Raw genomic sequence first — 16,258 nt, forward strand, 5'->3', positions numbered from 1 at the left:
AGACCTACATGTTGCCTGTAGGCTGTAGCCTACTGTCACATTTAATTTCTTTGTTACTTTAATGTCGAGCGCAAAACGCAAACGAGTCTGCTGCGCGAGAGCTGCATTCCTTGGTAGCCAGAAAGCGCGTCAGCAACCTGAAGCAGAGGAGCATCGAGTCATTTTTCGTTCCCAGTTAATGGACTTCAGGAACACAGACGTGTTGTGGGCATGTAGATTAGCCTACTAGACCTACTGTATTTGTTAAATAACTACAGCCTAGGCCACGTTAGCCTACATCGGTTGTTTTAGAGACTTTCTTTTAGGCTACAATAGCCTAAGACACGACAACTTGTCTGTCATTTCATTTATTTATTTATTGATTATCATTTGCTCTAATTGTTCTAATGGGTTGTTTTTAGGCTATACCATGTTGTTCTGCGAATACAGTAGCCTATCGATGCAGCATATGCCTCATTTGAGAATAAAGTACTGTATTTGATCAAAGCACGCACTCAAGTGGAAATTCGGTTATTTTATTAGAGGTTACTGTAGGTCTATTATAGGCTAGGCTATATGAGTTTAGTTGGCTATTTGATTGCAATTTTGATGCATTTTCACAAGTAATTAAGGGTATGTATTGGTCTATTATGAGTCTATATGAAACAAGTATACCACTTATTGAATTTGGTGCATTTTAACATGTTTCAGTCATCCGGACATTTCAGAGATACGAACGACCTTCGGTCCCGTTGGGTTCGGATAAGTGGGGTCCTACTGTAATTTGTAATGTACTACATCGTTCATATGATCCGTAGATCATTTTTTACACAAGATCAACCTTATTTGTAAATTATTAGTGAAATATTCATAGATGTTATCTAATGTGTAGTAACATTTGTAGATGCTATGGTGTGCCCTAATCTAAAGTGAACACTTCATTATTTACAAATGTTTGTTAATGTTTATAAACTATTTGTAGACTTTTTTCTCAACCTGTTATGAACGATACGACTTCTATAAATATACACAACATTCCTAAACTTCTCTTATCATGTTTAACAAATGATTTGTTAGACATCCATTAACAATCCATAAATCATTTGCAGATGCTATTGTGTGCCCTAATCTAAAGTGAAGACTATTCATTATAAACAAATGTCTAATAATGTTTGCTAATTATTTGTAAACTTTTTCCTCATGTTTGGGTTAGGGTTAGGAGTACTGTATGATGTATACATTTTATTGACAAGACCCAATATTGTTTATAAAAAAGGGAAAAAGTCAGACATTTCTCACACTGACATGGTTTCTCAACTGTGTGGATTCTTCTAAATGTATGAAATGTAAATAATGAATAGTGTTCACTTTAGATTAGGGCACACAATAGCGTCTGCAAATGATTTATAGATTTTTACTAAATGTCTAGCAAATCATGTGTTAAACATGATAAGACAAGATAAAACAAGATAAGTCTAGTAAGTGCTTTGTGTCTTCATAAAAGCCAGATCGTTCATAACAGGTGAGTAAAAAGTCCAATAATTTATAAACATTAACTGACATTTCTAAATAATGAATAGTCTTCACTTTAGATTAGGGCCCACAATAACACCTGACAATGATCTATAGATCTTTTAAGAATGTTTTATGAAGCATTTGTTAAACATGAAAAAAAAAATGAAGGTATCGTGATTCTTTTTTTACACATCTACAAATGTTACACATTACACATTAGATAACATCTTTGAATATTTCACTAATAATTTACAAATATGGTTGATCTTGTGTAAAAAATGATCTACTGATCATATGAACAATGAAGTACTACATTTTCAAATTATGTACTAATGAGTTATAAATGATTGGATAATCATTAACAAATGTATATTCATGGTTTGTTCATGATGAACAAATTATCTACTAATAGCTTACAAATGTTGTATAACTTAAGTTACAAACTATTTAATAATCATTTACAAACATATACAAATGCTTAATTCATGATAAGCTTACTATCTACTAATGGTTTGTTCATGATGAGTAAATGATCTACTAATAGCTTACAAATGTTGTATAACTTAAGTTACAAACTATTTATTAATCATTTACAAACATATACAAATGCTTAATTCATGATTAGTTTACTATCTACTATTAGCTTATAAATGTGTTATAACACATCGTTATTATAAAGTGTTTCCGTAGACTTTTCTCTGTGCAGATGATCTGAAAGGTACATGTGTGTGTGTGTAGTTACATTAGGTGTGTGCTACAGAACAAGTTCAGGAGTACAAAAACACAGTAAAACTGGACACAGGCTGATGGGAAAGGTCCCATCACAAAGGGGAGAGTCTTATAAAGTCTTTGTCTCACATCTCGATATGAGCTTCGTTGGCTGATGACTCATCCTTTAATGAGCCAGAGGTGGTATAGCACCTGGGAGAGAGAGACAGAGAAAGAGAGAGATAGAAAGAGAGAAGAGGAAGATAAAAAAGAGGGAGAGATAGAGAGGAAAAGAGATAGAAAGAGAGACAGAGATAGAGAGAGATGAGAGATATACAGTATGTGCAAGTTACATTACCTGTTTTAAATGAACTATGGTCCATCAGAGACTTTCTGAAAGCAAGGGTGGTGCAATACCAACACATGCAGTCATCAGACAGAGTGAACAAACAAGGCCTCTGCAGTGTAGAATGGCTACTCCCTCCATACCTCAACCTTTTAAGGCAACATCGTTTCTTCAGGGCCTGAAAGCAGGATGACTTTGCGCAGTAGTTCTTGCGGTCGATGACCTGGTAAATGATGGGGTTGTACATGGCGGATGATTTGGCCAGCAGTGTGGGGATGACCGACACAGAGACGGGCACGGTGTCAGGCTCACCGAACGCAGACACCACAGATACCACAGCATACGGGATCCACGCGATCAAGAAGCCCGCGCAGACCAACATCGCCACCTGGAGGGAGAGACGTGGAGTGGCATCATGCCACAGGTTTGTCTGAGGGGATTTCAGAGCAGGGTTTTGTAATTCCCTCTTGATACAGCCAAACGAAACATCTAAAATAGAGGACTTCTCCATTGCATGTCTTGATGAGACACATCATGATTTCTTCTGAAATACACATACTGTAAACACCAACATAAACATACGCATACATGCACACATACACATACATACACACACACACACACATGCACAGACACACACGCACACATACTGTCTGTACACACGCACGCGTCCTACTTTGGTCAACTTCATCTCCAGGTTGTGGGAGTTCTTATTGCAGGTGTCAAAGTGGGAGATCTCTTTGGCGGAGGACTTGACCCTGAAGATGATCTTAACGTATGAGAAGACAATGATGCCAGAGGGGAAGATGAGGCAGAAGAAGAGGATGGTAATGACGAACGTCTGCCCGGATACGGAGGCCTGGGCCAGCCACCAGTCCAGCGTGCAGGAGGTGCCGAAGGGCTCTGGGGCGTAGCTCCCCCAGCCAGCCAGGGGCATGGTGGCCCAAAATCCAGCATACAGCCACACACACAGCAGGCACAGGAAGGCATGGCGCCTCTTCAGCCATGTACCTGAGGACACACACGCACACACACAGACACAAACACATGCGCGCACACACACAGTGAGATATACTAGTTATAGAATTAATTCAGTTTGATAGCTGATAAGGTTAATATTAATCTCTTTCCCTTAATATTGAGATAGAATAATGCTCTGTCAATAATATAAATGATGTCTATGAAGGTTTTCAATTACAGTAAAACGAGTCTATGTGACTGAGGGCCAGTTGTCCAGACTTAAGGCCTAGTGTAAGAAACTTGTTTAAACAATGTTCTAAAGTAGGCAGTTACAAAACAAACAAAATCCACTCTGAAGCCGCAAAACCGTCTCTTGAGCCATGTGTTCAGTGTGACCCCGCGCCATGGCATCGTGTGTTCAGTGTGATCCCGCCATGGCATGAAGTGTTCAGTGAGACCCCGCGCCATGGCATTGTGTGTTCAGTGTGATCCCGCCATGGCATTGTGTGTTCAGTGTGATCCCGCCATGGCATCGTGTGTTCAGTGTGATCCCGCCATGGCATTGTGTGTTCAGTGTGACCCCCGCTGTAGCGCCATTGTGGCATCATACCGTATCGAAGGTGGCAGATCTTGAGGTAGCGGTCGAGGCTGACCATGGTCATGGTGATCAGGCTGCCGCAGCCGAAGAAGAAGCCCGCCCAGCCGTAGAACCGACAGCCCTCCCAGCCGAACAGCCAGCGGTGTGAGAAACTGGACACCATGAAGAACGGCTTTCCGGTCACTTCAGGAGACACACACGCAGATAGGTACACAGGCATATACACAGACATACACACAGATGCCCATACACACACACACACACAGGTATGCAGGCACGCGCACACACACATACACACACACACACACACACAAATGAACAAACAACAAAACAAACAGGTACACAGGCGTACACACATACATATACACACACCGAAAAAGAGAGAGAGATAGCATATGACTTCAATCTACAAAGTAATCTTGATAAGAATGAGAAGGTAAAGTATGCTATAGATGTGACATTGTGACTTGATATGATGCAAACTTCTCCCCTCATACCAGCTTCCAGTTCCCATAGACAAGAGCCTCTTTTACATGATTTTTCCCTATAGACTACCAGACATTCATTCATTCATTCATAACCTTTATTTAGTACTCAGAGATACAAGTATATATTACAGTTATAGACACTCAGAAGACCCTGACACCTTGTCATAAATATGTGTCCCACACCCATGATGCATGTTGCTATCATGTACAGTTGTTGACATTTTATCTGCTGTATGTAACGACTATAAGTACTCCCATTCAGTTGGGTGCGTATCCCACTCTATTCGCCAAGCTAACGGTCAGGGACATAGAGACAACATCGTTGGATTTGTCTCAGAGGACATTGTTGGATTTGTCTCTACTCTAGCTATTCCAATCCGGTTTCCGCTCCAAACACAGCACAGAGACTGCCCTCCTCAAAGTAACCAATGACCTTCTGCTATCCTCTGACACCGGTTCCCTCAATATCCTCATCCTCCTCGACCTCAGTGTTGCCGTTGACACTATCAATCACTCCATTCTCATCTCACGCCTCCAATCCACCCTCGGCATCACTGGCACCGCCCTCTCCTGGCTCCGATCTTACCTCTCTGACAGACATCAATTCATCTCCATCAACCACTGCCAATCAACCACAGCGCCCCTCATCCACGGTGTCCCTCAGGGCTCTGTGCTTGGTCCCCTCCTCTTCATCCTTTACAAACTCCCTCTTGGTCAGATCCTCCATCACCACGGTCTCCGGTTTCCCTGTTACGCCGATGACACACAGCTCTACCTCCCTTCCAAAACCATCACCGCTACCACCCTTTCAACCCTCTCCAACTGCCTGACTGACATTAGGACCTGGATGCAAACTAACTTTCTTAAACTCAACTCCAACAAATCCGAAGTACTTATCATTGGTCCTGACTCCCTCACCCACTCCGCTCAGAACTTTTCCATTAACATTGACGGCTCCGTCATCACCCCCTCCACCAAAGTACGTAACCTTGGAGTTATCCTGGACCCCACTCTCTCCTTCCTCCCCCATGTCAACCAAATTACTAAGACAGCCTTTTTCCACCTTTGAAACATTGCACGTCTCCACCACAACCTGTCCTTCACCACTGCAGAGACACTCATCCACGCATTTATCACATCCAGGCTCGACTACTGCAACAGTCTTCTCTACGGTACCACCACCAAAGTCATCAACAAACTACAGTATGTTCAAAACTCCGCCGCTTGCCTTCTCACCAGTACCCGGCCCGCGCCAGAGAACACATCACACCAGTCCTCCATGAGCTTCACTGGCTACCAGTCAAACACAGAATCGACTTCTGCTCACCACCTACAAGGCCCTCAACAACCTAGCCCCTCCCTACCTTGCTGTTCTCCTCCACCACCACGTCCCCTGCCGATCCCTCAGGTCCGCTACTGCCAACCTGCTGCAAGTTCCCAAGACAAAGCGCCGGACCTGGGGTGACCGGGCTTTCTCAGTCGCTGCCCCCACCCTGTGGAATTCACTACCCTCCCACATCAAAACCTCCCCCACACTTTCTTCTTGTAAAACTGTGCTCAAAACTCACCTTTTCACACTTGCTTTCCCCATCTAACCCCCCCCCTTTTGCTGTTTGTTTTTAACTAATTTTCTTTGTCTCTAACCCTATTTCTGATTTAATATAGCTATGTATTGTATTGTGTAATGTAAAGCAACTTTGAGTACTATGAAAAGCACTTTACACGTTTGATGTATTATTATTATTAGGTGGGCTAGCTTGCAGAAGCTAGCCCAACTTGTGATATTCCCACTATTTCTTTCTTTCTTTCTTTCTTTCTTTCTTTCTTTCTTTCTTTCTTTCTTTCTTTATTAGGTGGGCTAGCTTGCAGAAGCTAGCCCAACTTGTGATATTCCCACTATTTCTTTCTTTCTTTCTTTCTTTCTTTCTTTCTTTATTATTCTCCCCGCTTTTTTGGACGTTAACTAGTTCTTCATACTTTGTGCTAGAAACTTCATTCAAACTTTAAAATGTTCATGACGTTCAGCTCTTGAACGGATCCATTCAGATTTTTGATATTTTTTATAGTTTTTAAGAAATTTAACTTTTAAAACATTTTTTTGTCCTATTGAAACTGCTTGAAATGCTTTTGGAATGTTCAGAAATTTTATGTTTTTAGAGTGGTGGCAGCAGTTGCTTTGAAAATATTCACACATTTTGTAAACTGCTGGCACTCCTACAGTTTTGAAAGCTCACACACATATTATACATCAAAACATTCACACAACTGTGCTGATTCGTACAATGTAAGTATCTAAGCCGTATGACTTATAGTTTTCGCTGTATGACGATTTGTTCGGCAACTGCGCTCCTCATTGAAACGTATGGCAACACACTCTAGCTTTTGAGCTGCTAATTTTGCATTTTTACTCTTTTTCTAACTTGTCGCTATGCCTACAGTTTTAACAGCTCATACACATATTATATATCGAAACGTTCCCATAACTGTGCTGATTCGTACAATGTAAGTATCTAAGCCGTGTGACTTATAGTTTTCGCTGTATGACGATTTGTTCGGCAACTGCGCTCTCCATTGAAACGTATGGGCCCACACACTCTACCTTTTGAGCTAATTTTGCATTTTTACCCTTTTTCTAACTCGTCGCCATGCCTACAGTATTTAAGCTACACGGACATATCATAGCCTAAAATGTTCAGCATTTTCTCAGGATTCCTACGGTGTCAATATCTAGGCTGTGACATTTATACTTTTTGAGAGAGAGCTGTCTGAATCGGACATGCCTTTCCATTGAAGTGAATGAGAGGATGCTCACAGTGTCAGTTGGGATTTGAATTTGGGGACACGTGCAGGCTCTCTGTACAGGCACCCTTTTATGACTATTGTGGTAGCATTCATATTCATTCATTCACTTCCTTCCTTCCATCCTTCTTTCCTTCCTTCCTTCCCTCCATCCATCCTTCCTTTCTTCCCTTCCTTCCTTCCATCCTTCCTTCCTTCCTTCCTTCCTTCCTTCCTTCCTTCCTTCCTTCTTTCCTTCCTTCCTTCCTTCCTTCCTTCCTTCCTTCCTTCCTTCCTTTCCATCCATCCTTCCATCCTTCCTTCTTTCCTTCCTTCCATCCTTCCTTCCTTCCTTCCATCCATCCATCCTTCCTTCCTTCCTTTCCTTCCTTCCATCCTTCCTTTCTTTCCTTCCTTCATTCCTTCCATCCTTCCTTCCTTCCATCCTTCCTTCCTTCCATCCTTCCATCCTTCCATCCTTTTCTTTCTTTCTTTCTTTCATCCATCCATCCATCCATCCATCCATCCATCCATCCATCTTTCTTTCTTTCTTTCTTTCTTTCTTTCTTTCTTTCATCCATCCATCCATCCTTCTTTCTTTCTTTCTTTCTTTCTTTCTTTCTTTCTTTCTTTCTTTCTTTCTTCCATCCATCCTTCTTTCATCCATCCATCCATCCATCCATCCATCCATCCATCTTTCTTTCTTTCTTTCTTTCTTTCTTTCTTTCGTTCATCCATCCATCCATCCATCCATCCATCCATCCATCCATCTTTCTTTCTTTCTTTCATCCATCCATCCATCCATCTTTCTTACTTTGTATCTTTCTTTCATCCATCCATCCTTCCTTCCCTCCTTCCTTCCTTCCTTGCATCCTTCCTTCCATCCTTCCATCCTTCCATCCTTGCTTCCTTCCATCCTTGCTTCCTTCCATCCTTCCTTCCATCCTTCCTTCCATCCTTCCATCCATCCTTCCATCCTTCCATCCTTCCATCCTTCCTTCCTTCCATCCTTTCTTCCTTCCTTCCATCCTTCCTTCCATCCTTCCTTGTTTCTTTCTTTCTTTCTTTCTTTCTCTTCGTGGTGGCGTGGTGGTCTCGCCACCACGCCACAGTCCCCACAACTCAGCCCCTGATTGAGCTAGAGACACACAGTCTTCACCAGTGGGTGCAAGGAGACTGCCCGGAGGTCTTCATGGTGGAGTCAGGTAGGTGGCCCGGAGAGGGGTACACTGTCCCCGACTGGCTCTGACCTGAGGGGGTGGAGTCTCATCACCACGCCACTATCCACGCCACGGGCCCCACAACTCAACTCTTGAGTGGGCTAGAGACACAGTCTTCATTGGTGGATGCATTGAAATTGCCCAGAGGTCACTGTACTGTCCGCGACTAGCTGTGACCCAAGGGGGCGGGGCCTAACCAGCACGCCACTATCCACGCCACGGGCCCCACAACTCAGCCCCTGAGTGGGCTAGAGACACACGGTCTGCACCGGTTGAGTCAGGTAGGTGGCCCGGAGAGGGCTACACTGTCCCTGACTGGCTCTGACCTGAGGGGGCGGAGTCTCACCCCCACGCCACTATCCACGCCACGGCCCCACAACTCAGCCCGAGTGGTCTAGAGACACATGGTCTTCACCGGTGCGGGCAGATAGGTGGCCCGGAGAGGGGTACACTGTCCTCGACCAGCTCTGACCTGAGGGGGCGGAGTCTCACCACCACGCCACGGGCCCCACAACTCAGCCCCTGATTGGGCTAGAGACACATGGTCTTCACCGGTGCGGGCGGGTATGTGGCCCGGAGAGGGGTACACTGTCCTCGACCAGATCTGACCTGAGGGGGTGGAGTCTCACCACCATGCCACTGTCCACGCCACAGACCCCACAACTCAGCCCCTGAGTGGGCTAGAGACGCACGGTCTTCGCCGGTGGGTGCATGGAGATTGCCTGGTCCGTAGTATTTCTAGCAGTAGCTGTTACATACAGCTGCAGCAGCTAGCCCACCTCACATTTTCTCCAGGAAATGTACTTTCTAGTTATTATTATTCTCCCCGCTTTTTTGAACCTTAACTAGTTCTTCATACTTTGTCCTAGAAACTTCATTCAAACTTTAAAATGTTCATGACGTTCAGCTCTTGAACGGATCCATTCAGATTTTTGATATTTTTTATAGTTTTTAAGAAATTTACATTTTAAAACATTTTTTTGTCCTATTGAAACTGCTTGAAATGCTTTTGGAATGTTCAGAAATGTTATGTTTTTAGAGTGGTGGCAGCAGTTGCTTTGAAAATATTCACACAATTTGTAAACTGCTGGCACTCCTACAGTTTTGAAACTGACCTGAGGGGGCGGAGTCTCGCCACCACGCCACTATCCACGCCACCGTCCCCACATCTCAGACCCTGAGTTGGCTAAAGACGCAGTTTTCCCGGTTGGGTGCATGTGGGTGGTCCGGGGAGCAGTACGCTGTCCTAGACCGGCTCTGACCCGAGGGGGCGGAGTCTTGTCACAACGCCACTATCCACGCCACTGTCCCCACATCTCAGCCCCTGAGTGAGCTACAGACACACGGTCTTCACTGTTGGGTGCATGGAGATTGCCCGGATGTCAGTGCACTGCCCCCGACCTGCTCTGACCGGAGGGGGCGGAGTCTCGCCATCACGCCACTATCCATGCCACGGACCTCACAACACAGCCTCTGAGGTGGCTAGAGACACACAGTCTTCACTGGTGAAGGCGGGTAGGTGGCGCGGAGAGGGGTACACTGTCCTCGACCAGCTCTGACCTGAGGGGGCGGAGTCTCACCACCATGCCACTGTCCACGCCACAGACCCCACAACTCAGCCCCTGAGTGGGCTAGAGACGCACGGTCTTCACCGGTGGGTGCATGGAGATTGCATGGTCCGTAGTAGTTCTAGCAGTAGCTGTTACATACAGCTGCAGCAGCTAGCCCACCTCACATTTTCTCCAGGAAATGTACTTTCTAGTTGTTATTATTGTCTCATCCCACAGAATCCAGCAAGACCAAACATGCAGTCAGTGTTTCGAGTTGATTTCGTCCTGTTATAGGCACAGAGAATAACCGCCCCTCTTGACTCCCATTCATCTGAGTATCCCACTTGCAACCGATGTGTTTAAATTGTTAATGCCCATTGGTCATCTTCTCGTGGATCCAGCAGTCAGTAAAATCGACCAAATATCAGTATGTGGACATCATTGGATTCCTCTCAGCCTACAGAATCTAGCTAGCATTCTTTTGAGCGTCTAGCATAGGACATAATGATGACTGACCAACCATGCATTACAGAATGTACAATCTGTCCCACTTTAGATGTGCAGATTATAAAGGCTTCATTAAGCCTTTTAACACTCAATAAATGTGTCTCGAAGTATCTACTGTGTCATTCTTTAAATTTGCTGTCAATGTCACATAATCCAATATGAACCCTTTATAAAACATGATATAGGCCTACAGTTACAGATGCTTTGTGAAACATTTATGTTAACTTATAGCATTTATAAGCTCTACTTCTAAAGTGGGGCTGATAAATGTACTTTCTGTAATGCACGGTTGGTCAGTTGTCATTCCAGCTGTGAAACTGACAGCCTCTGAGGCTGAGTGACTGCTTTTGAATCCAGGATTAATACCCCACCTCCTCCCATCCAGCAGAATTATCCAGGCATTTCAGATTGTATGACACATTGAACTTCAATAGCACAGCACTGAGAGTGTCTTTTGTAAAATTTTGTAAAATAAAACACACAGTACAGTACTATGATCCATTTACCTGATATGCCAAAGTCAAAGAAGGCCAGGTTGACCATCATGAGTTCGGGGGGCTTTAACTTGGTCTTGCGTTTGATGGACATGTAGATGACATAGCCATTCCCTGTCGCCGACATGATACCTGGTGAGGAGACAGGAGAGAGAGAGTGTGAGAGAATGAGAGCGAGAAAGAGAGCTCTAGTTACTGTATATCACATATTACTTGCACCACTGCAAGTTGCACAAGTGAGGATCTCCATCATAAGTTGGGACTTCCCGGTGTGGCAGCAACTGTGACGTTTGCATTTGAACAAGGAGTGATGTTATGTTATTCTGTTGTTGCAGCAGACTGTAGAGATATCCTGCTGTTTGATTCTGGCCTTGAGGATGTTGAGAGCCTTGAATGACAGTTGGCTTTGATGGTGACATCATATGAGGAGGTAAAGAGGTTGGAATGACAGCTGTTCCCCTTACTAATGGTGGTTTCCTCACCAATGGTGGAGCATTGCCTTGCATTGGATGGAGAGACACATGTGGCTGTGAGGGCTGAAGCACAAATTTTGTGGCATCCGGATTGAGAGAGGTGGGCTGGAACTTCGGTTTAGCCCCTTTCCTGATGTAAGACTCCATTCCATCAGATTGCTTAGATGTGACACTGGCGCTGCCACCGCCCTGTAGCACTGTTAGCTTAGCAGTAGCAACAGCTATCTCAGTGTCCAGCTCAAGCTGCTCCTTTTGTCTCCTTAAGATGTATTCCTGCTCCTCCAAAGCATGCTTATTCTTTAAAGCAGCAGCAAGAGCCAAGAGCGCCGCCCTTTCCGCCTCGGCTTTAATCCGTTCAGAAGCAGTGGAGGATTTGCTGCTTGAAGAAGAACTTGTACTGGCTTTTGAGCCGCGGTGACTTGACCGCCTACTAGAGGGGTTTGAATGAACATTTGAAACGCTGTCATGAGGTTGGATCAGATCCTCCTCTTCATCCTTTCCATCAGCAGATCCATTCTGAGATTCTTAATTTTTATCCCTTTTATTGCAGGCATCAATTTCAATTTCTTTTTCAGTATTGCCAACAACCTTTTGAACCGTTTGTGTTTCAGTTTGAACCTGCCCGCCAGTAGGGCAAACTTGAGTTTCAATTAACCATTGTCTTGTAACAGCAATAAACTCATTGACATTCAACATTTTAGCTTTGTACCATATTTCATGCCTTTCTGCATCATCAACAGGCAATAAACCCAATAAAATGTAAAATGGATAGCCTAACGTTAGAGAGATAAATGTAGGCTATGGTTATGTTAATAAAGCTAACAATGATGTTGTAACATGCATGCAGCACTGCCGATCTAAACGATTGATTCATTATTACCATGGATCGGTATTGGGATTGATCAAGGGCGAATGTGAAATAGCAGCCACGAACTCAGCGGGTTATCCGAGATGCGGTAGCAGCGGCCAAAGCTCCTGCTGGCGGGGAGTGAAGCTCTTCAACTCGCCGGTCACTGGCTCCCTGGAGGAATTTAGCCTGGCTGCAATAACGTTATCGCGAACGGAATGAATACCATCTACTAGCAAACAAAACACTTTCAGTTATATTTAACCTGTTAAAACTAAGATGACTGGATGAAAAAATAATTTCTCCAATGGATATATTTGACAAAAACAGGTTAATATGCAAGCCGGTTTTCATTGCTAAATCAAAGCGGGGAGAGCCGAGAACATGCGTCTACATTTCACATAAAGGTGAACTTTTTCGTGGACGCGCGTCGGACAGAAAAGCTCAACTGCGCAAGTACAAAAGTCACCGGAAATAGCCAAATGACTACAAATCTAGCCAAGATGGCGCGGTTCAATAGGCCTTCACTTTAGATTTCGAATCCTGGGGGCTTGGTATAGAGCCACCTAGTGGTGGAGAGGAACCATTGCAAATAACAAAAAATGAAATATGGCTCATACAATCTTTGTTTACTATTTATACTTTCACTGGCGACCCGTATTATAAAAGCAATAAGGTAGGCCTACAATCAATGTCAATCATTCTGTGCTGTCTGGTCTCTGTAGACTACAGGGTCCACGAGAACACCCCCCCCCCCCCACCGCTGGTATCAGTATTGGATCGGTATCAGCAGACATCCAAATTCTGGTATCGGAATCAGATTGGAACTGAAAAAAAGTGGGTCGTGCATCTCTAGTCCTTGCCAATACTCAGCCCTAGCTGGGTAACTAGTAGACAAACATAGCCGAAAACATCGACTTCGTCCAGGGCGGAGGTAATAAGTGGTGATACCTATGATACAGATGTAGAAGGCAGCTACGATGTCGGCCTCCTTGGAGAGGCGAGAGGTGAAGGGGTCCCCCTGCAAGCGGTAGTGGGGCAGGTAGTCAGGGCAAGGCGATGTCTCGTTCTCCAGCAGAGCCATGCTTCAGAGTGTCAGCTGCTTCCTAGGGTGTGAACCAATCACAGGGCAGCGTGACTTCCTCACAGTGACGGACACCAATCACACACGTATGATGCAACATTATGGGACATTAGAGATGTGGTTGGCCTGCAGACCGTTGAAGACATGGTATGCCTATTAAACTGACTGCTAAGATAGACATTTAATCAAATATTTGACCTGATATTATTTGATTAGTCACCTGTCATAGAATTTACAACTGGCCTCAAGACCTTTCAGATCTCAGCTTTTGTTCTTAAAATCTATTGATCCAGTCCCCTGCCTTTTGCTATTCCAAACACCTTAAACCTTTGTCCTCTCTCTCCTTTTGTAATTCACCACCTCCCTCAACCGTTCACATACTGTAGCTGTGTTAACCTAATTCATGACAGGATGACCTCCAGGAGGTCCACACACCTAGAAATCTGTCTACTCCAGAATAACCATCCTTTGTCCCTTTGTCTCCAAGAAATTACTGCCTTTTCTCATGTCACGTGTCTGTATTCTCGACCACGCCTGCCATTTCATATGACGTACAATGGGTTAGCCAATCACATCCTCAAAGCGCCATACCTGTGTTTTGCTTGAGAATAAAGGCCGCGCTGACCAAGAGGCAACACTTCTTTGGGATACCACTCATGTGTTTGTCCGGAAGTTCTTGCGCTCGTATGTTTTCTCAATAAACCAGACTTAACCTTTTGAGCGAATCTTGGTAAATCCATTACACACCATGGACAGTTCTCTCTTACACACACACACCATATGATCGACACATACGGACAAAGAAATGTACACATACATTTCATACACATATAAACACATGTCACACATCATACTGTACATTGAACCAATTCCAATTGCACACAGACCCCCCGCCACACAAACACACAATGACCCTGTAATCGGTGAAATCCAATTGGCTTTGGCAGAGGAGGACTGGGAGGCACAGCAGAGCATACAAAATTGCAGTGGAATTCAAAGCACTTCAATGCATCACTGTAATTTTGAGTCCAGTCGCTGTTGCAATGATGGCTTGGAAAGAAAGCAGACTGAATTGCTGTTTGCCTCAAAGGACATGGTTTTTGTCCTCACCAGCAATCACATTCAGAAAGTGCATTCAACAGCCTTCTGTGTGTCCATGTGTACTTTTCTTACCAATACAGTTAATTGGAAGGGCTTGCACCCGAAGCGTCATTGCGAGGTGGAAATAAATGTTAGCATGAGCATATATGGGAGCATATCAAGTGTGTGGATTCTATCTTTTCAATTCTGTCCAGCAGAGTTTATCGCATTTGGATGTGCACACTTTTTCAAACCTTTTTACATTTCTGATCAGAACATCTGACATAAAACACTATTCAGTCTGTACATTCTCAATGTTTTTCAGTTTTCTATCAGTCACGGCGGTCAGTGGCGGTATCCTGCCACTGTGTACTCTGTTTAGGGTCCAATAGAATTCTAATTTACCTTGTGGTTTGGTGATTTCATTCCAGTATTTGATATCATTTTGTTAACTTTTTGTTTTGAGATGATTTGGTTGGGCCAGACTGATTGGTGTTTCTATTGAAGCCTTTGTGTTTGTGGGCAGAGCTTCAGGATCAGCTGGCAGAGGGGACTCTTATTTTTGTTTAACTCTCAATTCGCTTTCTCCAATGTTCATTCATAAAGGAGGCCATGTACAATGTATTTTTAAGATCATGTTCAAATTCATGTTAGTTTATTGTCACATCACATCTACAGAATAGAAGTGAGTGAAATTCTTTGGTGCAAGTCTTTTCAATGAATACATACAGTCAAACATAAAAGAAGCAAAAAAGTAACATATCAAACTATACAGACATAATAATATACATAGGCTATAATACACAGGACATGATCGACATATGTTAGCCTATAACATACGATAAGAAAAAATATATACTTTATTGATCCCCTAGGGAGAAATTTGGTGTTTCAGCAGTGGAATTACATCAAGGTTGGAAAAAAGACACTAGATACAGAGTAGACTGTAGTCGCATAAAAGAAGAAGAACAGGGACAATATACATTAATATGTACAACATATGTATAATATATAATAAAATAAATATATATATTATAGACTGGATGTACTGTATGTATGTACAGTAGGCTACATATATTTTACATATACTGTATGTCTAGGATTACACATACATACATACATACAGTACATATTGTACATACATACAGTACATACATACATACATACATACAGTACATATTGTACATACATACAGTACATACATACAGACTGTGTAGATATATCTGCTAATACACAGTATACACACATGCACACCTCCACAACACTCGGAACACTCAGGCACTGTTACACAGTCTGATGGCCACTGGCACAAATGAACATTTGAACCGCTCCATATTGCACCTGGGTTGGATAAGCCTGTGGCTGAAAGTGTTCCCCATCTGCCACAACTCATCACAGAGGGGATTGGAGGGATTGTCTAGAATAAAACCTCAGTTTGTCCCTCATCCTCCTCTCCACCACAGACTCCAGGTTGTCCAGTTGTTGCCCCACAACAGAGTCTGCCCTCCTCATCAGCTTGCTCAGCTTGTTTTACTCCAAAGACTTGATGCTGCCTGTCCAGCAGGAGGCAGCAAAGAACAGTTTGCTGGCTACAACAGACTGGTAGAACATCCACAGCAGCCTGCTACACA

At 43.6% G+C, this 16,258-nt stretch overlaps 1 protein-coding gene across 1 annotated transcript; it reads right to left on the reverse strand.

The window, feature by feature from the left end:
• Positions 1–2,348: 2,348 nt before the first annotated feature.
• Positions 2,349–13,547, reverse strand: opn5 (opsin 5; the record flags this gene model as incomplete). The annotated part of the gene is made up of 6 exons (XM_084439383.1): positions 2,349–2,415; positions 2,692–2,936; positions 3,225–3,559; positions 4,119–4,289; positions 11,156–11,275; positions 13,415–13,547. The coding sequence occupies 6 exons, from the start codon at positions 13,545–13,547 to the stop codon at positions 2,349–2,351; spliced, it is 1,071 nt and encodes a 356-aa protein (XP_084295509.1).
• Positions 13,548–16,258: the final 2,711 nt, after the last annotated feature.

This window comes from Borostomias antarcticus (genome assembly GCF_949987555.1).
Source record: "Borostomias antarcticus genome assembly, chromosome: 6".
In the NCBI taxonomy this organism is placed as follows: Eukaryota; Metazoa; Chordata; class Actinopteri; order Stomiiformes; family Stomiidae; genus Borostomias; species Borostomias antarcticus.